The 24,305-nt window shown below is 40.8% G+C and overlaps 1 protein-coding gene across 2 annotated transcripts in view; it reads left to right on the forward strand.

The window, feature by feature from the left end:
* Window positions 1-24,305, forward strand: part of DACH2 (dachshund family transcription factor 2) — a 240,894-nt gene that overhangs the window by 165,280 nt on the left and 51,309 nt on the right. For both annotated transcript variants that reach the window (XM_009090572.4, XM_030229066.2), the window contains exons 4-5: window positions 15,686-15,841; window positions 18,735-18,907. In XM_009090572.4, the coding sequence (XP_009088820.3) occupies window positions 15,686-15,841; window positions 18,735-18,907 (329 nt within the window). The remainder of the gene's footprint in view (window positions 1-15,685; window positions 15,842-18,734; window positions 18,908-24,305) is intronic.

A 24,305-nucleotide genomic window follows, 5' to 3' on the forward strand; every position in this document is an offset into this window, starting at 1 on the left:
GAGGGCTCAGGGATTTGCAGGATTTCCAAGGATAGGAAAATACCACATGCCAGATACTTTGGTTTTTGTTTTTCCTTCCCCCAGGTCCTTGTATTTATTCTTGTTTCCACAAAGTCTCATCTGCTGATCATTTTGCACAAAGTAATGTGTTCAAACTCTTTGGTTTAATTCCCCATTGCAGGGTGTAAGGATGTGAGGAATCCTGTAAAGAATTCCAGTAAAAGCAAGTATTAGTGATCGTTCCCTTTGTTAGCAGTAGTGAGTCCACTTCAGTCTCACATTCATGATATCTTAACAATAGAATATTTTTCAATATTTTAATTACATTGTGAAGTCTGGAACATTCCTGTTCTTGTTAAGGCACATATAAGTTAGGATGAAAACTGGCACATTACCTTTGATGTGGGCCCCATGCTGAGAGTCCCCCAAAGGATGTCACTGATAGTGACACAGCTGCCAACAGCAGGAGTCTCATGAATGACAATTTTAATCAGATTTTTAAAAAAAAGTCCTCTAACATACAGTCAATTTACGTTTGAGGCAAGAAATGTTTGTGGTGTGATTATTTGCAATATTTTCTCACTTAAAGGAGTAGCATTAATCCCCCCAGAATTTTCAGGCCGTGGGTTTGTAGTTAAGGATTCAGCACTAGATTTGTGCGGCGTGCCCTGAGCTGACATTTCTGCAGCTGAGATTTGGTAGCAGTTTTCCTTGCAACAGTTGGTGCTGTTGAAATGTCTGGCTGATCTGTGAATTTGATGAGACAGAAGTCACCCTGGTCTCCAGTAATTCTGCCTCTCCTTGCACCCACAGAGTACAAGGCATCCCTTAGTTGTGGAGCAGGGGCTGTGTGGGTAAGCAGGACACACATAGATCAGAGCCCTCCTACTTTTTATAGAATACCTTGGCTCTCTTCAGCACTTAGATTCAAGTTTTATTTTCCTTTAATGAAGTTTTTATCTGTGAGAAATTCAGGATTATGCATTTATTTCTGTGATTTTACAGTAAGCATCTGACAGTTTTGCATAATAGGTTATGCTTTCTGCTCCATATTCTGTTTAAAAAAAGCTGGAATCCAAAGCTGTGAGTGACATTTTGGTAGAATTTTAGCAAGTACAGTCATTACCAAATTAAAAATAGATACAGGTGGGTAGTCTGTGTTTTTAGCTCCTTTTAAAAAAACCCAACCCTTGACTGTATACAAGAGCAGCAGTTTATCAGATCATTATAGTTACAATTAGGAAAGACCAGCAATGTTGTCTCAGACCAAGAGTAAATTTACCTTTATCCACCAGAGGCTTTAATTTCCACGGCTGTGACATCTTTTCCTCAAATGAAATTCTTACTCTTAATTTTTTAGAAGGTTAATTTAAATTAATAAGATCACTGAAGAGTATTAAAACCTGGTCCATTTAGTCAAGGAGAAGAAAATGTTATTGGCACCGTATAATTGAAGCTGCTAATTTGTCCATAATCTAAAGGAAAAACACTTGGATTTTAAATACAAGTTTCAAGTACTCCATTGTTTTGGAAATCCAGCCAATGTTATGCTACCTGGTACCTGACTAATCTGCATTTATTGGCCAGTTGTGTGTAGAGGAAGGTTCCACAGTGCAGGGCAGTGCTGCTGCTGGGGGTGGGCACTGCAGGCTGTCCCTGCAGGCTGTGGTGACACCTGGCTCAGGTGGAAGGGTGGGCTCAGGACAGTTCCACCCTGCAGGATGGCTCTGCCTCTGGTCTCCTGCTGCACTTTGTGGTGCTCAGGATCATCAAACCCAGCACCTGCAGACTCATCTCCTGACCATACTCCTCCTCTGCCAGCCTCATGTCTGACTGACAGTCGCCCACCTTAATTTTAGAAACTCCATGGGCTTTCTGATCATGGCCATTTCTCCTAATGTTTCCCTAAATCTTACTTTTTAAAAGTTCCTTGCTGCAACGTGTCCTGTTCACTGTGGGTGCAGAGAACAATTTATTCCTCTTTATGACTGAACATGTTCTTTATCTAGTGCAGACAATTAGTGAGCTCCTGCCTGTTGTCCCTTCCCTCCAGTGAGCAGCCTGCAGTTCTGCAGGGCTCACACTGAAGATTTCCTCATCCCTGCTCAGCTCTCCCTGTGCTGCCCTGGCCCCTCTCCAGGTGATTCAGATCCTCCTGCTCCCTGCCCAGGGCAGTGCTGGGTCAAGGCCATGCTCCAGGCAGGAGTGTGGCAGGGATGGAGACAGAGAATTCCTCCCATTGTACAGGCGCTGATCTCCTGGAAATGTGTGCAGCTCATTCTCCTGGCACGTCCTGGCAGCAGCATCCTGCTGACCTGTGTTTACCTGCAGTCTCCTACAGAATAGATATTTTTTATTTTTTAAATTTACTCAGGCAGTTAAACCCCATTCTGAGCTGAGAATAGCTATTCCAGCCTTTCCTCTGCCCTCAGCAGATTTTCACGTTGTATCTCTCATAAATCTGCACAAAAGTTTAGACAAATTCTAATAAAGATCCAGAATTCTGGATAATTCTGCTGTGTATGCCTAGGATATAGACTAACATCTGCCCTTGAATGGGAATTTAGTTCAGTTGAGTTTGGCCATTTTATGGTTCATTCTCTCTGTGCATGTTGACTGGAGGAACATTCTGAAGGTAAATTAAAATTGATAGCTGAAACTGAAAATCAGCATTTCCTGTCTCGATGCCGTGCATTTTTTAAGCTGTACACAGCCATCTGCAATTAATGCTCTTTGTTGTATATCTTCTGTATTTACAATATATTTGACAATAAAACCTTTTTTGACATTTAATCAGTAGCAGAGTTGTTCCACTCTCATTATATATTCATGAACTTTATCACCAAGACAAGACATAAATGTTGAGCTTCCCTTTAAGATCAGACAGGCATTGATATTTAAAACATTGAAAATTGAGGGGGGTTGTTGCTGCTCTACATTTGTGCAATATGAAAGGTAGAATGGATTCTTCTTTTTAAGAAGATGCTCAGGTTTGAAGGATGGAGACAGTGAAATGAAACTTCAGGACTAGTGAAACTGTGTAAGAGCTGGACATTCAATTAGTGATCTCATGGGCCATCAGAGGCTGCTTTTTCCCCCTTTTCCTATACAGCTTATAATATTAGTTAAAATGGGATTCATTTTCTCATATTTCAGATGGAAGTTGGGAAGGCAGTAGGAAGAAGAGTCTTGCAAGTTCTGTTTGTTGATTGACTGTCTCTAAGAAATTGATGTGAGGAGGATTTTGGCATTTCATCCTTGAGAAATATTCCCCCTCATTTGCAGCACCCCTTCTATTTCTCTGGATTTTGACAAAGTAGATATTTTTTGGAAGCTGAGTCCAACTTTATTCCCTTTCTCTGTAAAGTCTAAGATCCAGGCAGAAAAGTCATTTAGAGAAGAACAGATAGTACAAGTAAGATCTTCAATTTCACTTTTTAAACACCAAGGGTATATCCTGTATGTTAAATAGCATTTCTGTGTCAGTGGGAGATTGAACTTTAATACAAAAATACTACTGAAACAAAAGGGAATTTGCATGAAACTTGCAGGTATCTTATATTTGGGAGGGTAATCTCTAATGAGCCTCTCTGAATTTATACTCAGTGATTCTGTCTGTAGAAGAAATATTTGCATTGTCCTATTGCTCACAGCTGATACTGATTTTCTCTCCAGGTAACTAACAGCTCTTCTTTCTGCCTCAAATAATTACAGCCCAAACCTTGCCCCTGTACTCTGGAAATGGAAAATCCCAATCATCAGGGTAGCAGTGTATCTTCAGTTTGGATTTAAAAGAAGTACTTTATTTATTAGATGCAGTTACAGCACTGAAATAAATGGTTGGTGCAGTTATGTAACATCTCACCTTCAAAATTTAATCATCTACGAATGTAATTTATTTTTCATAAGCTCCTTGCTTTTTAATATGATTCATTAATTTTTTTTTTCCTGTTGGTTGTTCATCTATTTTGAATGGAGACTCCAGGCATTTATTTTTCCTGTTTTTTAACGCTTGGTATGGGTGATATAAAAATATTTTAAAATAATGTTAGTATTAAATAATTTCATATTTAAAAGTTTGAAGTTGCCCAGAGAGGTTGTGAACTCCCAATCACTGGCAGTGCCCAAGGCCAGGTTGGATGGGGCTGGGAACAACCTGGGACAGTGGAAGGTGTCCCTGCCGTGGCAGGGGTGGCACTGGATGAGCTTTAAGGTTCCTGCAACCTTGGGATTCTGTATTTCTACATTATTTGAAGCACATGAGGTATGTGACAATGTGGTCCCAGCTCCCCCATTTTTAGTTATCTTAATTGTATACATGCAATAACTTCTAATTTAATTAAGACCAGCAATATTCCACATTAGCCTGTGTGTCAAAATCCATGCAGTATCCTATAAAAAAGTCATTAGTTTGGTAATATCAATTTAACAAGTTTTAGCTCATTAACCTTGACACCAGCAGTGCTGGAGAGAGGAACCTTTTGGTATTGTTGTTCCCAGCATAGAGCAGGGAGCTCTGGAAATGGGCTGAAATCCGTGGCCATTATCCCTGATCATCAGTTACGGCTGTGTGCTGGCTCTTCTGGGCAAACACCACAAATTACAGCTCAAGTCAACTTAACAAATGGCTTAGCAGTTATGCAACATCTCACCTTCAAAATGTAATCATCTGCAAATTGCAGAAATGCTTCTTCAGTTAGTTCTTTTTCTGTTCTGGCATTGTGTTTGAGAAATTGCAGTTGCCTTTGTAATGAAGTTCTTGGTTTAGCTTATAAATATTATTTAATATTGGTGCAGGTACCGTTACAAAATGGGAAAATGAGCAATCACTTAAAAGCAGGGGACAAAGAAATCAAGAAGAAACTCCAGCAGTCCAAAAGCTGTTGTTTATTGCATATTTTCTCTTAGACTTGTAGAATCAAAAAGCCATCAATGTTGAGAAAGACCTTGAAGGTCATCGAGTCCAACTTGGTGTTGTCTGATTTGATGCCTCAGACTGGGAGACTCTGATTTTCAGAACTGAGAAGAGGCAGAGCAGAACTCATATTTAGCCCCATTGTTAATCACAGAGGCATTTGAAGAGCAGTGAGAAGGTATTCTATAAAAATACAGAGTATTTTCCTAGAATCAGCTTCCCCTAATGCCTTCCAGTCACTGTGAGTCTGTCACTTTTCATGATTTGAGGGCAGCATTTGGATGTAGAGACAATGAGCACCCAGCTGTGAGGAAGGGCTGTGTGAAACAGGGAGAGAAGAGGGAGTTGGAGCATTGTCTTAGTGTGGAAGTGGGAAAACAAAGCAAAATGAATATGGAAACCAGAATATTTTGTTGTCAGTTTTTTGTCCTGTTCATGCCAGTGTCAAATTTTCATGGGTTTCTTCTCTTTCCCCTTCCCTTTCCCATTTTCCTTATAGGAACACTTTAACCTCAGCCAAATTTTCAGCCTCACTAAGACAAAACAAGGTCAATTTAAATAAACCTAAGTATATATATATTTTTTTCCTCCTGGCATGTTTGTCTCATAAAAAGAGAGGGTTTGGGGGTTTTTTTTGGTTTTTTTTTTTTGGCTTTTGCAGAAATCTAATCAAAAATGAAAAGTACATTAGATAGAGTAAAATGGAAATGTTGGTTGACCTCCAGGTAGTGGGGAAGAGCACAGTGTGGAGGTTAAGTGAGGTTTTTCATGTGCAAAAAACCACTATATTTTGTAGTTCTGTGAGTTTGAAAAGAGGTGATCCCAAGAGATTTTAGCTTTGAGAATTTACAAAATCTAAATTTTTGTTCTCTTTGTATTGTATAATAAAAAGGAGCTATGTTGAAAATTCATTACAAAATAAATCTATTGAATATTATTCTTTTAAGATATGTAGCATTTGGCTACATATGCTAAAATCTCCTCTGTGCATTGAAACTGGGCTTTTGTCTTTATCTAAGGAGCATTTTTGAGTAATCCATAAAATAATTTTTTAAATACCTGATGACTGTATGGATGCAGGAAAGAAGTGCAGTTTTATAAAGTCTTTCATCTCAGACCTAATTCACAGAGAATCACCTGTACATGAAATCAGAAAATTAACATGTGCTGGGTACTTGGGCAAACGTGTCTGTAAGGCAGAGCTGCCTCTGCAAATATTGGATTTCTTTCTAAAGGGGATCTTGCATTATTTGACATTTATGAAAAACTATCAGAGTTTTATGTGAAACATGTAGTGACATTTTTGTGGCAAATGTATGTTATTTTACATTTCTGTTAAACCCCATATGGGGGCATTTCTGCATGTATATGGATGAATGGATCTCAGTATATTTGAAATGAGAACTGCAAATCAGACTGCAGATTTGCAGACTGCAAACCTCTAATTTGGAGGTTTGTAGTCTGACCATGTTCACTTGAGATTTAAATATCTTTCAAGATATTCAGGCTTGATTGCTTGGCCTCACCTGAAAAACATAGCTTAGAGATTAGGCTTTTATCTGGGTAGCTGCCTTTGTATTAGGACTCAAAATTCTTACCACTTTCAAGATGTTTTGTATAGTAAAATGTGTATTTTAGAAGTTTCAAAGATTTTTTTGACCAGTATTTTTAAAAGCTGGCATAATTTATAAAGTAGAGGTTCAGCTGCAAACTGTGGGGCTTGGCTTTAGGGGGGATCATGGTTAGGGCATGTTGCTTGAGCAATGCCATGGATAAAGGATATTTGCAGCAGAGCCATCTGGAGCTGTGGAATGACCAAAGCTGTCTGTGGCACTGAGGGAACAAAATCCTTCACCTTTTGGCCAAAGCCTGGGCTTTGGGCCCTGGGAATGCTGAGCTGGAGCCGCAGGTACTGAGCCACAGGTGTGCTGGGACAAATGGCTCTCTTCAAACCCCTCTGCAGGGCACATCATCCTCTGTCCCTTTTCTTTTCACACAGAATCTCAGAAGTGAAAAACAGATCTTCAGGCTTCACAAAGTAAAGAGCTTTGGGAAGAGTGGATTTGTCATTATGTTTAATTTGCACATACCTCACCAAAGAAAAGGCCAGGGGAGCCAGGCCGAGAACACAGCTGTACAGGCAGCTCAACTAATTGCCTCTCCATCCTCAACCTCATTTATCTTCATTTCTTCCCAATTATACCAAATTATCAATAGTCTCTGTTGCATCAGAGTCTTAATCCCCTTTATTCAGGCAGCATTAGATAGTGGCAGATGAATTCTTGGAGGGAGTCAGGGTAAACAGCCATGAAATGCCACCTCTGGCAGATGGCATTGCTCACAAGAAATGTGACAAAACATTTGGAATTTGTTACCAGGCATTGGTATGAGAAGGCAAGCTGTCAATATTTTTTTAAATGATAATCAAGGTGGTGCATACTTATACCACAAGCAGAAATGAATCCTGTCCAAAACCTCAAGCTTAGTTAAGTTCAGCTTGGCACTGAGTTAATCTGTTTTGTTGCAGAAGCCTCTCACTTTCTCTTCTAAAGAAATAGTTTCACTTTATCTAGTATTAAGATCAACATTTTAATTGTGTTTTTTCTGATGGTAGTTTTTATTAATTGCTTTGTATAGCTCAGAAAGAAATTCTGGCTTGAAGATATAGAGTATCCTTTTCAGAATAACAAGTTTAGGAATGGTTTATCTGGCATTGTTGGTCAGTTCTAGGGGTTGGATCCTGCTCCTTAGAGAAGGTAATGCTAAACTCCCACTGGTATTCCTGGAGGAGAATTATTCTAGAGGTGCTGGGAATGCCCAGTGGCTAAGCTTGCAGAATGAGGAAAATGTTCTGAAAAGCAAAGATGGATTGAACGTGTGAGATGGATCCAAGTGCTGTGGTAGGAACCAGTTCAGATAATTCTGTGAGCAGAAGTGGAAGTGGTTGTGAAAGGAAGTACAAACTTGGCTCCTAATGCAGTTCCAGGGGGGTTTGTGTTATTTTCAGGCTGGCAATAAGTGAAACACAGTAGATGCCCCTGCTGACCTTTTCTGTGAATTGGGTTTACTCATGGGCTCTCCTGGTTTTGGCAGCACTCTCAATTTTTTGGAAGTCAGGAGTGTTCAGTGCAAGGGATCAACTGTCAGATGTGAGAAGTGAAATGAATTTGTACCTGGGCTGAGGTCCCATCCTGACACAGCTTGGTGGGGCTGCAGCCACTGATCCTTTGTGGAAACCAGGACTGTGGCACTAAATCTCACTAGAGACCTTCATCTTTATACAAGAGTGTTGGGCAGCCCTCAGCAGCCTCTCCTTCTCTGGTAGCATCTCCAGTGGGTTTTGTGCAGGTGCTGGAAGTTTGGAAAACTGTCCTGGTGTATATTTAGTCCACAGAAGTTATTTCATTCTTTCAAGCCATACTTTGCAATATATAGAGTTCTCTTAGTATTAGGAGATCTTGGAAAGATTATAAATACATGATCCATTTATGTCACTGCAGATTAACTCAGCAGATTGCCATCTGTAACTTGGACTGTTCTTAATAATGATTTCAAAGAAATAGTAAATGATGAATTGTTGAAGCTCAAATGGCCTGATTTTGTAGTTACCTGTCTGCCCTGGACGTCAAGATTTTCTGAAAGCCTCTCAGAATCAAACTAAACTATCTGCTGAGTTAGTCATGGTAAAAATACACAATATTTTATCTCAGTGGTTCTTTCAGTAAGTTGTTAAATATGGGGAAATATGAAGTAATTTTTAAAAAGGCAGAAAATTGTAAATTGTGGGGGGTGAGGGTATGGGTGATTATCATCTCTAGAATACAAATCCTGGTTCCCTGCTTGCTGCTGGCTGCAGTAGTGGAGTTCAGAGGGAAGTATGTTTTATCCTTTCTGGCAGGCAGCCCTGCAAACTGTATTCAAGATCTGAAAGTTAAGCTGTTTTATTTCTGGCTTGTGCATCATCAACAGTAATAAAAACATGACAGACCAGAATTTTGACCTTCTTTCTCTCTGTGAAATGAAAGTGTTTCTGAAGGCAGGCTGTAGTCCTGCAGTAGAAAACAGTTTTTTTGTTGATGGTCCTTAACCAGAATAGATGCTGTGTTTGAGTACATCATTCTTATCTTTGTATAGAAAAATAAAACAGTTGTCACACAGTTGTTACTAAAAATGTTAGCAATAAATGTACTTCATGTTCTATAGAAGAAACTGAAGAGAGTTTTATACCTTAATCCAGTACAAGAACTAGGAGCTGTCAGAGGAGGACAACAAATGCCCAGTTAACCCTCCCAAAGCACACCTTCAGATAACCAGGTGGATAGCACAGTGCAGGCCCAGGTATCTGACTCTGAGAGGTGCTTGTGGGTACCCCAGTGCATTTTAGTGACAATTGTTACCAGAGTTCATGTCGAAATTTCTGTCAATCTGACGTGCCATCTTGTTAAATGTAACTTGTACAGGGTGCTGTGGTTGTGGAAGTTGAACCACTGAGGAGTGTTTGTTGTTTTGGAGTTCAGCTGGAGGTTCTGAAGGTGATACTGAAGTTTAGCTGATGCAGCCAGTTTGTTCATCTGCACTGCTCTCAGAAAGCAGCAGGAAACACTTGGTTGTATTTTAGGAGCGTTTTTGTGGATCCAGTTTGCAGGGATGAATGGCTCTGTCTGGTGTGAGAGAGAGAACAGGTTTGCTGCTGTTCAGAGCCTTGGACAGCAGCACCTGGCTGTAATGGTGAGACCTTGTTTTGGCTGGAAAGGCCAGGGAGGGACAGTCACACCTGCCAAGGTACCTGGCACTGAGGAGACTTGGCTGGGGCTGAGCTTCAGCACAGCCTCATCCATCAGCACGTGGGAACCTCGGAGCACATCTCATTTCCCACCTCCTTGTTTCTTTGTTCACTTCAAAGGGAGCAGCTGATGGTTTGGGAGGGATGGTTAGGTTCCTAGATAAATATTGCAACCCTGCTTTTATCGTCTCAGAAAGTATCTTCCTGAATTTAATTGTTCTTAATTAATTTGGCATCAAATATTCTGACATATTCCTAGTTACCTTTAACGTCCTGTTTGCTGTGAAATAAATTTTGATTTTGCTGTCATCAAGACTTTTCAAAAAGTTTAGAAATGATATTCAGATTTCAGATGCCTTCTTATTGTGTAATTATCAGCAGATTACTTCACCTAAGTCCTGACAGACATATTTTTTAAGTATGACTGACTGATGGACAGATTGGGAATTGCTGAATTAATGGGCACATTTCAAAGCCTTGGCAGGGCTAAGCAGTAATTACATCTGCTGAACCACTTGATAAGTTTTTGGAAGTAGCCCAGTAAAGCCATCACTGGATTTCTTGAGTTTTAATATCTTACCCTACACACTTTCATGGCTTTCTTGTAGGGTACACTCCAAAAGTTGATACAGCCCAATACACACAGCCAGATAAATCCATGAATTAAAGCTTTAAATGCATTTTAGATCTGCCATTTAGATTTCCAGATGGTTGTAATGATTTTGGGGACTGATTAAAAATCTTCTTCCCATTTTTAGAGTTGAGAATTTCATTTGGGAGTAATAAGGGACCACAGAAAATGCCCACACTTGCGTGGCCTCTGTAAATAACATTATCTACTGCCAATACAAGGGACAGAATTTGGGGTTAAATGGGTCTAAATCCTGACCCAGAGCAGTTTTATGGTTTTTTGACAGGAAGATGACACTTGACCAGAAATTAGACCTGGGTGGTCTCTCCCTGACCTTCCTGCAGTGAGAGTCTCAGTTTTTGACCTAATTTTGTCTTCCTGGGATACTCCACTGTTGATACCATGAAAACGTTGACAGTGGGCTGAAATCTTTTTGCAGAAGATATTCTGTGTAGGCCAAAAAAGTGAGCATTTTTCCCAATATCAGGGTGAGGTTGGGATATTGGTAAAATAGTCTGGAAACACAGGGGTTGGGAGTGCTGGCAAAAAGCACTGCTGTGTTGTTTTGGGAGTAGGGGTTCTGGATAATCCAAAATTTTCAAAGGCCCTGCATGTGCTGGATGCTCACAAGAAGTTAGAGGTGAGAAATACTTTGGAATTACCAGTGATGAAATAGCAGTGCGCTGGATACTTTTTTCTTCACAGCTGTTGTTGTGCTTAATATTCCCAACAGGATGAAAAATGTGTTTAAAAATAATTTGAGAATAAAATTGGCCAGTGAAGATGGTATTGCTTTTTACAATTGGAGTTCAATTTTTCAGGAATGTATCACAAGGAAAAGTAAAACGATGGACATGGATTGAAACAGTGTGGTTGTGGAATTTGAAGGTAGCTCTGACAGAGAGGATTTCATTTAGCTCAACCAGACAGATTTAAGGCTGATAAAATGAATTTGAAACCAAATGAAAAGAAACTGTCACCGAATTGAACTGTGATTACTTTCTGGAGATCTTTCAATACCCAAAACCAAGGCACTGATTTAATCACTACAGATATGTCTTCACCAAAAAACCTCCAACACACGATTGGGGTTTTGTTCTGAAGAGTGGAAATGCACAGAGAGGCTTATTGCTAGAAAAGTTTTGGCTTTAAGAGTTGCCTTAAAAAATTCCTGAAGTTAATAATGAGTCAGTAGCAGCATTTTCAGAAAAACTGAAGCTGAGCTTATTGCTTAAATTTCCTTCAAATAAATAAAACTAAACTTAAACAGAGACACTTTGTGATGATAAATCACCTTCAGTGGGGCTGTGGGGGTCTGTCACTGACAGCAAGGGGAATGTATTGCTTGGGCTGACTTTCCCTGCTTGTTCACAGTGCCTGTGATTTAACTCCTAAATTCACCTGACTCCTGCTTCTGCTTAGTTGAACATTAGTGTAATTCATGCACTGCTAAATAACTTCTCTCAAATAACCTGTTTAGACTGGTGAAGAGCAGATTTCATTTATTACTCAGTGAATACCTGCCCAAATCCACCCAGGGTCCATCTGTCTGTGTGCCCTGGACAGGGCAGACACTCAGGCCTTTCTTTAACCCCGCTGTGCTTTCAGCTGCCCCTCTGCCAGCAGAGCCTGCAGCACAGCTCTGCTGCTCTCGGCTGCCTGGGGGAGCCAGCCCAGACTTCTCTGCTTTCCCCTTTCTCAGGCTGGGGTCAGGAGCCCACGAGCTCTGGGGCTGCACCTGCCGAGCATCAGGAGCTCTGGGGCTGCAGCTCCTTTCTGTCTTTGCCTTTCCCAGTGCTGAGAACAGCCTGTTCTGGGACAAGATCGACCAGAATGCAAACAAGATAAGGAAAAATCACCTTTGTGTCCTTCAGTTTTCTCTGTTGCAGGGAAGGTCATGTGGGTAGTGGGTGAGAGTGTCAAACATAAAGCTTTTGGTCAAGTGTAGAAATGATGTATTGGCATTTTGACAAATAGCTTCTGGGTGCTCTAATAATATTCCTATGACACTCATGTATCAGGTTACTCATATTTTAAAATGAAATATTCTTTCTCTTATAAAATAAATAAAAAGTTTGATTTCCCTTCATGTAAAAGAGGTTAGGTCCCATTGCTGTTTCCTGTTGTTTCATTTTTCTTAGGAATGTACCTTTATTTTTCCATAAATTTTTCCATTTATGTTTTATATACCTAAAAGAAATTACTTAAAATATGTCTCTGTATGGGCTGTAAGCTCATCATATAAAATACATAATTGAAAATTAAAAAAAAATAAAAATCAAAACGTGATATTTTTGCCTTATGGATGGCACCTGTTTGGACAAAAAATGGCCATGAACGGAAATCTGAAAAATTGTGGTTAAACATAAATTTGAAGCTTTAGGAAGGATTCAGTTTTTATGGATGTATTCACTTCTAATTGTTATGGCAACAAAGAATTTGAAAATACACATTGATGTGTTGCATGTCAGCTACGTATTTGCTGATCAAACATGCTGACAAGTGTGGTACCAAATAAGAAAATTGTGTGCTCAAAAATAAATACCTTTTTTTAACACTGCATGGCAATTAAAGGACTGAGTGTGCCAGCACAGGTTTGCTTGTCACATACTTGGTTTTTGCTGTGAATCTGCTTCAGGCTTGCTGTAAATTTGTATGTAATCTTGTTCTTACCCTATGGGCATAGATACTCCAGGGAAGAATGCCAATTTTCTTTTTAAATGGTTCTTTTTTAGCTGTGCAGAGGGGCTGTGGCTAGGATGGATCAAAGGTGTCTGTGGGCACAGGGGTAGGACCAGAGCCCTGACTCGTTGCCAGTTCTGTTTCCTCACTGCTGTAACAGGAGCTTCCCAATTCTGCCCCTCAGCTTTCCCACCTGGAGCTGACCCCACTGCCCTTCTAGAACATTTCACACCTGAGCAGTTCTAGGTAAGAACTGTTCTAATTATTATTTCATTTTTAAGAGGCTTCCTGCTACGTAGGAAATGCAGTCCAGATGGAGCTGTTATCTGTGGGACACTGCAGGCTAAGGATGCATTTCATTTAATATCACTTTTATTATACATTCTACACTCAGCTGTATTTTTTTCTTTCTCTAAGGAGAAGTGATAGGGAACATAAGAATACAGGAATGGTCTGGAGAGATAAGTGTATTGCAATTTATTCTTGTATTGCTGGCACTGAATACTGGAGCAGATTTACAAGTGGAATTTGCAGAGGGGAAAAGTTATTGTTGTCCCCATCTGTAAGGAGAACTGGTCCAGTGATTTGGACTGTGTGACATAATTTAAATTCAGTTTCCCCTTCCACTGCAGATTTCCTGGGTTTCCTTAAGCAAGTTGCTTTTCTTGACAGTGCAGTTCTCATCTGGAAATTGGGAATAATGGGATTTTCCTCCAGAACGTGCCGTGGTTGTAGAGCTGGGCTCAGAGAGCTGGGGGGGGCTCTGCTACTGCAGCCTCAGGGCCACGAGGCTCTGAAGGGCAAGAGAAACTTCCAGAATTAACTCTGTGAGCTGAGTTTAGACCGTCTGTGCCTAGGGCTGGAACTACCCAGGGCAGAGGAACAGGGAGAGAGGGAAACTTTCAGATGAAGATTCAGTTTTTTATTTGCATTCAGAAATCCCAGCAAACTGCCTTCAGCCCAATTTTTGTGGCCAGTGCCCTGATACGTGAAATTACAGCTACAAAGTGTGTTCCTAAGCAAAAAATAATGGAAAAGTATGTGTGTTTTTTGAGGAAGAATAAAGTGTAAATGTGAAATTTGTTGAAAAAGCATATGGAGAAAATTAAAACTCACTTGTTAAAATCAAATGCTCAACGTTTCCTCCGAAAGTCCTTCCCAAATCACACATTTAACTTCTGAAACACAGCAAATAACAGCACCCCAGAGTCACAATAGTCAAAGTGAACAACTTCCACACTAAACAGCAGTCAAATGTTATTTGAAAGAGCTGATATCCAGTATATTAAATAGCAAAGATGCTGACACAGCCTCAACTGCAGTAGTTCTAATTACTGTACTACGCCATGCTACATTATATCACATGGCATAATTTAGTGTATCTTTCTTTGTCAGTGTATTACTCATCATTTTACAAATTACAACTCTTTTATAGGAAGGTAATTCATACTTGGACATAGTGCTAAAATGATGGAGTGTTTTCCTTTTTTCTCAATCACTGATCTTTCAAACTTTTGCATTTAGCAGTATTAATCATGTTTATTAGCCAAGTGTTGTCATAAAGAATGGAATTTCTCTGTTACTTTCATATTCAATTAAAATGGTTTTTTGCTTGCTGCCTCTATCTGCTGCACTCCAGTAATCTATTTACTTATTCTAATTGAGATCTTTGTTAATAAATTCTAAACAAAATCAATACTGCAGTTACATGTTTTTCTAACAATCCTTTATCTAAGTGACAGTGTGGGGTGTACCTGAGAGGGGAGGGATCTTAAAATACTTTGTAACTTTAGAAATGTTCAGTCTTAACTCTTTTTAAGTGTGTGTTTTGTGGACCAGATGTATTTTGGAATTCAGTAACATGGTCTACTTAACCTGCTGTTTAAAAGGAATTTGGTATTCAAGTGTGTAATACTGAAAAAACTGCAGCCTGTAAAATTGCTGCAGAAGACCAGACAGAGATTCGAGACACCAAGTGCTGTTTCCTAGACTTTGTGCTTGTTGTAGACAGTAATTACTATGCATAATAGATAGCTGGACTCCTGAGTTGAAATTGCTGAATATTGATGATTTCCCAGCACAGCCTGTGCCCAGCTCGTTTAACCCACAAAGGGAAGGGTTTCACCTGGGGCATCCCCAGGGTCAGGCCCAGCAGTGGAGGGGCAGCTCCTGAAGCTCCAAGCTAACCAAGCTCAAGGATAAACTGTAATAAACTCTCCAGGGCTGAATTCCAGCTGGAACATGGTGACACTGGAGGGAGGGAATGGCCAAGTGCCTCCAGGATTGACAGTGCAGAGACCTGGTGAGCACAGGGGTGGACTCAGGTGAGTGTCTGGCAGGGACTGGTGGCCTCATGTCCTGTGATAGCAGGAGATATTCCCGTTCTGATAATTCATTTAAACATGACTGATGATTTCGTCCTCAGACATTTAGCTTTTCCTGTTTCCACAAACCAATATTTTGAAAGTAGGTGATGTGAAAGTGCCTAAAATATTTTTTTGCCCGATACTTATTTCTTAGTTTGTTTTTTGAAAAATTCAGGTGCAGGTTCCAGGTGCTGTGCCTGTGCCAGGTGCTCAGCTGTCGTAAGGAGTGTTGGCTCATTGCTAACCAAGCAAAATATCTCTGAAGAAAGGTACATGCCACTCATGGTTTGTTGTGCCCTGTTTTGCAGGTGGGAGTGAATCCTCGTGGGACAAAGACAAGCTGCAGTCTCCCATCACGACGGGATCCCAGCACAGCATCGGGCACCCCACGCTGTCGGGGCAGTCCAGCCTTGGGAGTGCACACCCGCTCAGCCCTCTCCAGCAGAACCACCTGCTCACCAACAGTATGTACTGGGATCCTGCTGGGAAAAAGGAGTGCCTGCAGCCCTCTGGGAGCTGGGCTTGCCTTCCTTCCCAGCCTCAGGGAGGGGGAAATGATGGGGGACACGTGAGTGATAGGAGGGTCAGGCCTTCCACTGCCAGCTGCACTTGTGTCTCATGTCCAAGACACCCACTGCCATCAGTCCAAATCCAAGTGGCTGTTCCCTCTGGGAATACTCAGTCACTCACCACTGGGTTTGGGACTCTTAATCTTTAATTGTTATTTCCATGGCATGGATTGAAAGGAAAAATAATCATAAAGTTGTTTAAAATTTTAGCTATGTGAGAAAATTCTCTTCCAGATGGAAATGCTGACCCACCAAATAAAATAGGAGAGCAAGGAATAAATGCAAAATGTCCAGTTGAAAGGTCATGCACTGAACCCAGCTATCCAAAACAACTGGAATAAAATGACACAGGTTGGATTTGGAACTTGGAGCTCCCCAAAAAGCCATCTCTTCTATTTCCCTTAGGAAGGGAGCAGGTGGGAAGCCATCAGTTCCACATCTGTGCACCCAGAGAGGGGAGGAAGGGAAGGGAAGGAAAAAGTGTTCCAAAAAAGATTTGGTTTGGTAACATTTTAGCAATTATTTAGGAGTAAAGTTATTCCTATAGTTGATGATAGATGAAGAATGAAAAGCTCATTATTTATGGACTCTTGTTGCTTGTTTAAGCTCTTTATCCTCCAAGTTCTCAAAGTTAATTTTTGGTGTTAGTTTTAGTGGATGAGTGACATTTCTGTTACCTTACACAATTTTTGGAGCAGTCAGTTCATTCTCCTCTGCCAGGCTCCAGACCTGAGCAAATCAGAGCTATTGAAATGACTGCTCCAAAATGAGCCTGCTTTGTTTGTGGGAAGGGGTGGACCCTGAGCATTTGGGATTAAGTGTCAGTAGTTAAAAATCCCCAGGTCATAGGACTCAAATTCTCTGTTTGTCCTTTCAGCTTATATTCTTGTATAATTCAATACCTGGATTTCTTTTTCACACAGACACATTGTGTTCTTTGCTCTTAAGGATATTTTCCAGTGGATTTTGTAGTAGGTGAATGTCTATAGGCTGTGAAAGGGTTTACTGGATGTCAGACATTATGCCCAATGATTTGCAAGTGCAGGATATATTTTCCTCATAGTCCTCTGAAATGTTTGACGGATTGTGTCTTAAAACTGGTGATGTGCTGTTAAATTCTGTTTGTAGTTTGCATTTAGTTTGCATGTCAATTGGACTTTAAGTAGACATACAACTCAATGTGGCCAGATGGTGTCTGGGAGTTTTGGAACTCTATAGAGGATGAGGAAAGATTATTGGGCTGTTAAGGGAGATCTGCAGGGGAACAAAGGCTTGTGGATGCAGGCACTGGAGGGGATTGTCAGAGTGGTTTGAAGAGAGGGGAGATGTATGTGGGCATTGCTGATTGCCTATCATAATTAATATTGGCGTGGATCATCATGTAAAATAGAGAGTGAGTCATTAGACATCACAGTTGTTGATCATGATATGCTCATGTTAAACAGGAATAGTGTGGGAGCTGGGAATATTGCAATGCTGCCTTTCCTGGTGGGCACCGTGGTGTTTTTATATCACTGGAGTCAAATTCTGTAGGAATAACATAAGATATGTCAGTCAGTGGCATTTTTTGTTGTTAGTTCTGTCATACACCAAAAACTGACCTTCTGGTGACTGCCCTTCTCCTTAAAAATAGTTAGGATAAACCCAAAAGTTGAAAACTTTTAAGCAATAAACATTCTCAATGGTTTGTGGCAATGACTAGCTATATGTTTGTGTTATTTAATACTTGCACCTGAATTTTTTAATGAGGATTTTTTTTCTAAATGTCATTTAGAAAAATGATAAGACATTTTTGTCTGGCAGAGTGGGTCCTGATTTTTGGTTTTTTTCTGAAAAATTAATTTTGGATGCCCGATAGTAGCTATCTCCAAGTGGTCCCTCTAAAGAACTCTTGAATGCACAATAACCTGAACAATTTTTTCAGTGAAGTGGTGTCTTGCTCTTTCTTTCCAGTGGAGTCATTACTAAATACAAGAAGTAATACACATGCTGAAATGGATATTAATGAAGTATGAGAATCCAATTCTTGCTAGCAGTAACTTCACCTTTTTGGCAATGTCAAGATCTGCAAGTTGATCCAAATAAATTTCATACCTTCCTAAATTGGTTTATATCCATAGCAGAAGACAATTTAAAGTGACATTTTGAAAATTAAAACCTCTGGCAACAATTTTAACCTCTCATTACGTGTTGCAGTTCCCAGACCTTCTGTACAATCGCTCAGTGGTGTCTGTAGTCCAAGCCACAGCCTCCTGGATTCGAGAAATAGTGTATAAGAATTTAGTCTGGCATTGCTGAGAAGTGGTAATAGGAAGAAGTCTTGGTAGGAATGTATGATCAGATAAAATTAATAATAACTATTCATCTGATATGTTGGAAAGCATGCAAATTATATGCATGTTTTGTGGGTTTTTTTCTTCATTTCTCTTAACTAAAGGTATCACTAAACTGGCACAGTTTTGTATTTATTTTCTGTCCCTCCCCAGCACAAACCAGCCTTTCCTGGGCTACACAATTATCCCCTGTGGAACCCTAGAATTGATGAGATTTGCTGCTTTTGGCTTTGAGTGGTGGATGTTGCAGTGGGATATGACAGCCTTAAGGGTGTCCCAGTGACATGGTGGGTGTCATGGCCCCCCAGGGTGTCCCAGTGACATGGTGGGTGTTGTAGGTACTCAGGGTGTCCCAGTGACATGGTGGGTGTCATGGCCCCCCAGGGTGTCCCAGTGACATGGTGGGTGTCATGGCCCCTCAGGGTGCCCGAGTGACGTGTCCATGCTCTCCACAGGGATAGACCTGCCCTTCATGATGATGCCGCACCCCCTGCTCCCCGTCAGCCTCCCCCCGGCCTCGGTGGCCATGGCCATGAACCAGATGAACCATCTCAACACCATCGCCAACATGGCCGCGGCGGCGCAGATGCACAGCCCCCTCTCCAGGGCAGGGGCCTCCGTCATCAAGGTAAGGATTCCTCGGGGCGTGCAGAGACCTGCAGTGGTTCTCTGAGCGAGGAGGAGGACGGGGCACTGAGTTCACCCTGCTGCAGCTCACCTGGGCTGCTCCCAGCTCTGCGCAATACCCACCCCTGCAGCCAGGGAGTTCAGCTGCTCTGATCTGTCGGGGAGTCTGCAGTGTAATTAAAAAGGGACTCTGACACTCACTACAGGCTAGAGTAAGATCTCTGAAAGCTTCATAACTCTCCTGAAATGCTGTTAAAGTAAAATTTAAGAGAAAATGCTGTAGGACGTGACGAGAATTCTAGTGTGTTGCAAATCCAGAACAGGTAAATAGCAGAGAAAATATCACAAGTACCTCAGTGAGGCTGAAGAACAAAACAGGAGTTCTAGCAGTGCAAATCCAGAGCAGGTAAATATCTGAGTAAATTACCACAAGTACACAGTGGGTAGAATCTGTGGTAGCCAAACCTGAACTTCCTTCTGGTTGGTTAAAATGTGTTTGTATTTTGAAAGGTTTGTCATAGTCTCTGCCAAGTAGGCTGTTCAGAAAGGTTTTTGCCTGTGTGGAGAGTTGCTGTCCTGCCACACACTCAAAAATGCATTAAAACAAGAAATTTTCAAAATAGAAGTGTGTAGGATCAGTGTACGCGAAGGATTGGGTTGGTGGGATTCTTTAAAACAGTGTGTCCACTTTTTACTGAGCAAAAATTAAAGGTGTTACCAGTCTGACGTGTGTGTGTGTGTGTGTGTGTGTGTGTGTGTGTGTGTGTGTGTGTGTTTGCATGCACATATGGGTTTCTTGTTGACAAAGTAAAATGTTGTCAGCTTTGAAAGTTCATTAGTTGAAGCCATTTTTCTTTGGGTTTAAATATATGAGTCTATAGAGCTATCTGTTCTGGAAAGGAAATGTCTTCGAGGCTTGTGTTCATTTACACTCATGTATCCCTGTCACTCTGGAATCTGACTTCTGGGTAGCTTTGTTCTTACATCTCTCACTGATTAGCTGAACTGATTTGCTCTCATATCTTTATTGTAAAACATCTTAATTTTAGGATGTCATTATTTTATCATTGAGAAAGTCACTGTTCCCAACACTACAGTCCAGTTGTGAGAATGCATTAGTGAGGCTTGTGTTACACTTTTGTCACAGGGTGGTGCTTCAGGAGGTTTTGTTTCTAAATCAAGCAGGGAAAGAAACAAGTGACCAAGCACGTGTTTGTTGTTCATGCCCGTGTGTTCTGACAGCAGCATCCTCTCAAGGGGGACAGCAAAATGTCTCTTGTCACATCCCTGCAGTAAAATTCTACATCCCTCTGTTGGTAGGGTTCTGGAGAGGTTTTATTTTCCTCCTTGATTTGCTTTCTGGCCCAAAGCATCTCCAAAATTACCTCAGATTGTTTCTCATTTTTACTGAGAGTCCACTTCCAGATTAGGGCAAATATTGTTCTGAATGCTTTGCTTTTGTTGACTTTTTTTTTCCTCTTGGATTCTAGGGAGGCTGGGAAAATTCAGGAGTGACATTTTCCATTAGGATCCTTAGTTGGGATTAAGATGTGTGAAAACTTCTTTTTCATCAGTGAACTTGCACGGTTGTTGGCTAGGTGGAGAAAATATCTCTCTCTGATATCCAGCTGTATATTAGTTACTGCAAGTCATTAAACTATTAGAAATCAGTTGAAATTCCATTCATTTTAAACCATAGCCTCTCCTTTAAGTGTTCAGAGACCTCTTGACAAAACCCTAATTTAAACACAGCAGTAAAATATTTGTAGCAGCAAGTAAACTTGCAGAAGCTTGATTGTATTCTAAATGTTACCAGTATGTCAACATGAAGATTAAAATCTTATTTGTAAACAATGCCAGTCCTTTGTAATTTAAACTGCAGTTTTTGCAGGCAGCTGGGTTTCAGGGTGTTATTTAGCAGGCCCTTGCTGATGGGAGTTATTCATTTACAGCAATTTTTTCCCCAACACCTGCACCAGAGGAGACACAGTATCTCCCCAGCAACACAAGGTCTGGCCAGCACTCTGGGGGGAATTATTTCCTCTCATGTTGCTGAGGAAAATGCACCAGTAGTCAACGTGACAGAGGCAGAGTGGGCATCCTTTGCTGTGTTACTCTCACCTGTCAAGTGGTGCTGCATCTTCCTCTAGTTTGTCCTGAGTGCTGAAAATGTAGATAAATTTTATTACAGTGTGAGGCTCCTTTTGTCCTTTCCTTCCCTTATGTACAATCATCCAGCACAGAATGATGACAAGTTAACATGAAATTCTTGTACAAAATGAAACATGTAAAACAAAAGAAAAGCAATGCTGTTCCTGCTATCAGTAATACTTTTATTACAGGACATTATTTAAGTGCATTTAATAAGTACAAAACATAGCTAGTTTTCAATAGAGTGCAACACCAGCATCATGTTTTTTACTTAAAATGGGAGAAATGAATCAAATATATTGAGTGTGTGTCTGTTTCCATAGTCTGATGACTAAAATACCACTTGGCCTGTTTTCTATAGGTGTGAGAATCAGCTGCTTTGTAAGGTTTTGAATGAAGTCATTATGCTTTTTATATCACGTTTGCCATTTAGAAATAAGCTGTTCTACCAAGATATGCATGATCAGCAAAGTTAACATTTAGTGCTCCAGAAAGAAATGTCATAACTATGAAACTTGATTTCTCCCTGACAGGAACACCATAAATTAGGGAGGCACAATGGCCAGGCTCACAAAACCTTCTTAGCCATCTCTAACATGATGTGATGTGATTATAGCAGCACCAGCAGCACTGTGGCTGCAGGTCTGGCAGTGCCCCTGTGATAAATCCAGCCTTACAGGGCTTTACTGCACTTCTGAAGAAGCTTGCTGGGTTTGAAACGTGGCTCAGATGGCTCAGGAGAATCTCTGTTATTGAGGGTCTCATATGGCCAAAGCAGAATTTGACAGGGACACTGAGTTCACCACCCTCTCTCTTCTCCCTCCTGCATCCACTTCTTGTTGTTTCTTCATTTTCAGGGCTGTTCTTCAGCTTGACCTGCTCTGCAATCCAGGAATGGCCTGGGTGCCAGATGAGGTTCAGTCTGGGGTAGAATTTAGCTAAGTACACTTGAGTCATGGTTTGGGCAAGAAAGAGCAATGGATGCTTAAGGCCAGGTTGGGGGAAGCGCCCTGGTCTCATGGAAGGTGTCACTGCACCTGGCAGGGCTGGAATGAGGTGACCTTTAAGGTCCTTCCATCCCAAACCAGTTTGTGATTCTATGAATAAATGTAGCAGTTTAGTGTTACGTGATAATTTTGTTCCTGAAACTCAGATAAATCTACTCAGTGGCAATATTTTCAGAAGGAAAGTTGGGATGAGGCCTTTACAGAAAAGTGAGAGGATTTTTCACGGAAGTTTTTGAAGCACTCAGTTCCAGAGAGCAGTAGCTACATAATGTGAAGATTTTTATTTTACAGTGCACCTGTAACAAATGTGACCTTAGGTGACTAAAACCGTACTGGTTTACAATTCCAGCCAAAGAGCAGGGAGAGGGCAGGGGAGAGGTTTGGGGTGAGGAAGGTGAAGGGAACACTGGCAAGAGCCAAGACTGAAGCTGTGGCTGTGATAATCTTGGACTGTTCACTGCAAGGCCACTTTCAGATGTCCTTGGGAACAGGCTGGTGGGAAATACTGAAATTATGGGTCAGGCTGAGCTTGAAATTCTGGGAACCAAACCCAAAGCTGGGCCTTAAGCTGCTCCTTTTGTGTTAGATATGCAAAGAGTTCTGGGAGTAATGAGGCAAAACATCATGCCAGAGATCTGAGACTTATTTTCTCCCAAATTTCCCCTGCTTCTCCTTTTACTTACCTGACATATTTTGCACCCTTCTTCTTCCTCTTGCTCATGTCTCACCCTCTTCCTCCTCATGCTCCCTCCCTTTCCTCCTGGCAAACAGCTTCTTTGGAGTGCTGAGGGATGTGCTTCTCCTGAGTAGGAGTAGTTCTGAAAATTGGTTTCCTGCTGTCCATTTTTCTTCTGTTGTCATCCCCTCACGCTTGCTGTATTCTGCTTTTCTCTGATCTTTTGTGCTCTTATCAAGGTCCCAGTTAGGAATTAATGCTGCTTTTGTTGAGTGCAAATGGGAAACACAGAAAAAACAAAAAAGGTAATTAAAATGCTTTAAAAAAATACAGCATTTTTATTTTCATATTTGGTAATTCCTTCAGAATTTCACCCCAATGCACTTCAGAAACTAATCTAATAAATGGACCAAAGCATTATTTGTACAGTGGGATTTATCTAGACATGCAGTAGAGACTTCTGAGTCTCCTTCTCTTTGAGTTTTATTTTTCTCCTGATTTTGTGGGATTGTTAAAGCATTTGTAAAGGGTGTATATGACATGATTTTAAATTCCCTGAAGAGAGTACAGATGGGCTGTGTAATTATTGCTGAGAGGTGCTATTTTTCTGTGTGCTCTACAACTCACATTCATAATATTTACCTGACAGCCAGAAAAATGTGGCCATCTCAGAATGCTCTGAAACACTTCTTCTCACAATAGAAACATTTCCCATTACAGAATTTCTAACATCAGTAATTTCATATCTCTCTGTGCATTCAATCCATTATGAATTGTTTTCAGAATATTGCAACATTTATAAAATCAACCTTCTCTACAATGTATGTGATTTTTCATGTTAGATTTATTCTGTCCTGTTCCATAGCAGGCAGCTGATTGCTGGGTGGGACTAGGATATGTTGGAGGAGTGACATGGGAGACACAGGAGTTTGTTTGCTTCTTAGAAGGTTAATTTTTGTGGCTGTATTTGAGGTGAAGGAGGAGTGAGTGTGCAGGTTTGTATCTCTTTATTCACTGATTCAGAGAAGTTACTCTGCTGGGAGATGTTCAGATCCTTTCAAATTGCATTAAATACCCTTCTCATCTCCTCCTTTGGAGGGAGGCTGTCCCTCTCCCTGCAGTGCCAAGAACACCTGGCTCCTTACCACCCTTATTGAGATGTTTTAAGCATTGAAAACCTATTTTAAACTTCCAAGTGGAAAAAAAATCCAATCAGAAACATCTCTTTTTGCAGAGCTTGCAAAGGAAAATTGTTAGGCCAAGCACATCTAAGCTCTTAGTTCTGGCTCAGATCTTTTTAGTATTAGCTTAGTCATTTGCATTTGTCCTTAATAACTGATATGGCTCTAATGTAGATGAGGTAGAGCATTTTCATCATTAGTCCTGGGAATGCCTTTCCTCCCTTCCATGGCAGCACTGGGTGGCACAATTCAGGAGAGGGGCACAAGTACCAAATTTCCACCGTGAGATCCTTTCCAGTTTCAGGCACTGTTGTGCTCTCAGATTGAAAGTAAAACATCAAGATCTTAATCCAGGAGTGAAGGTTTCCATGGCTGTCCCAGTGA

Source organism: Serinus canaria, chromosome 4A (genome assembly GCF_022539315.1).
Source record: "Serinus canaria isolate serCan28SL12 chromosome 4A, serCan2020, whole genome shotgun sequence".
NCBI lineage: Eukaryota > Metazoa > Chordata > Aves > Passeriformes > Fringillidae > Serinus > Serinus canaria.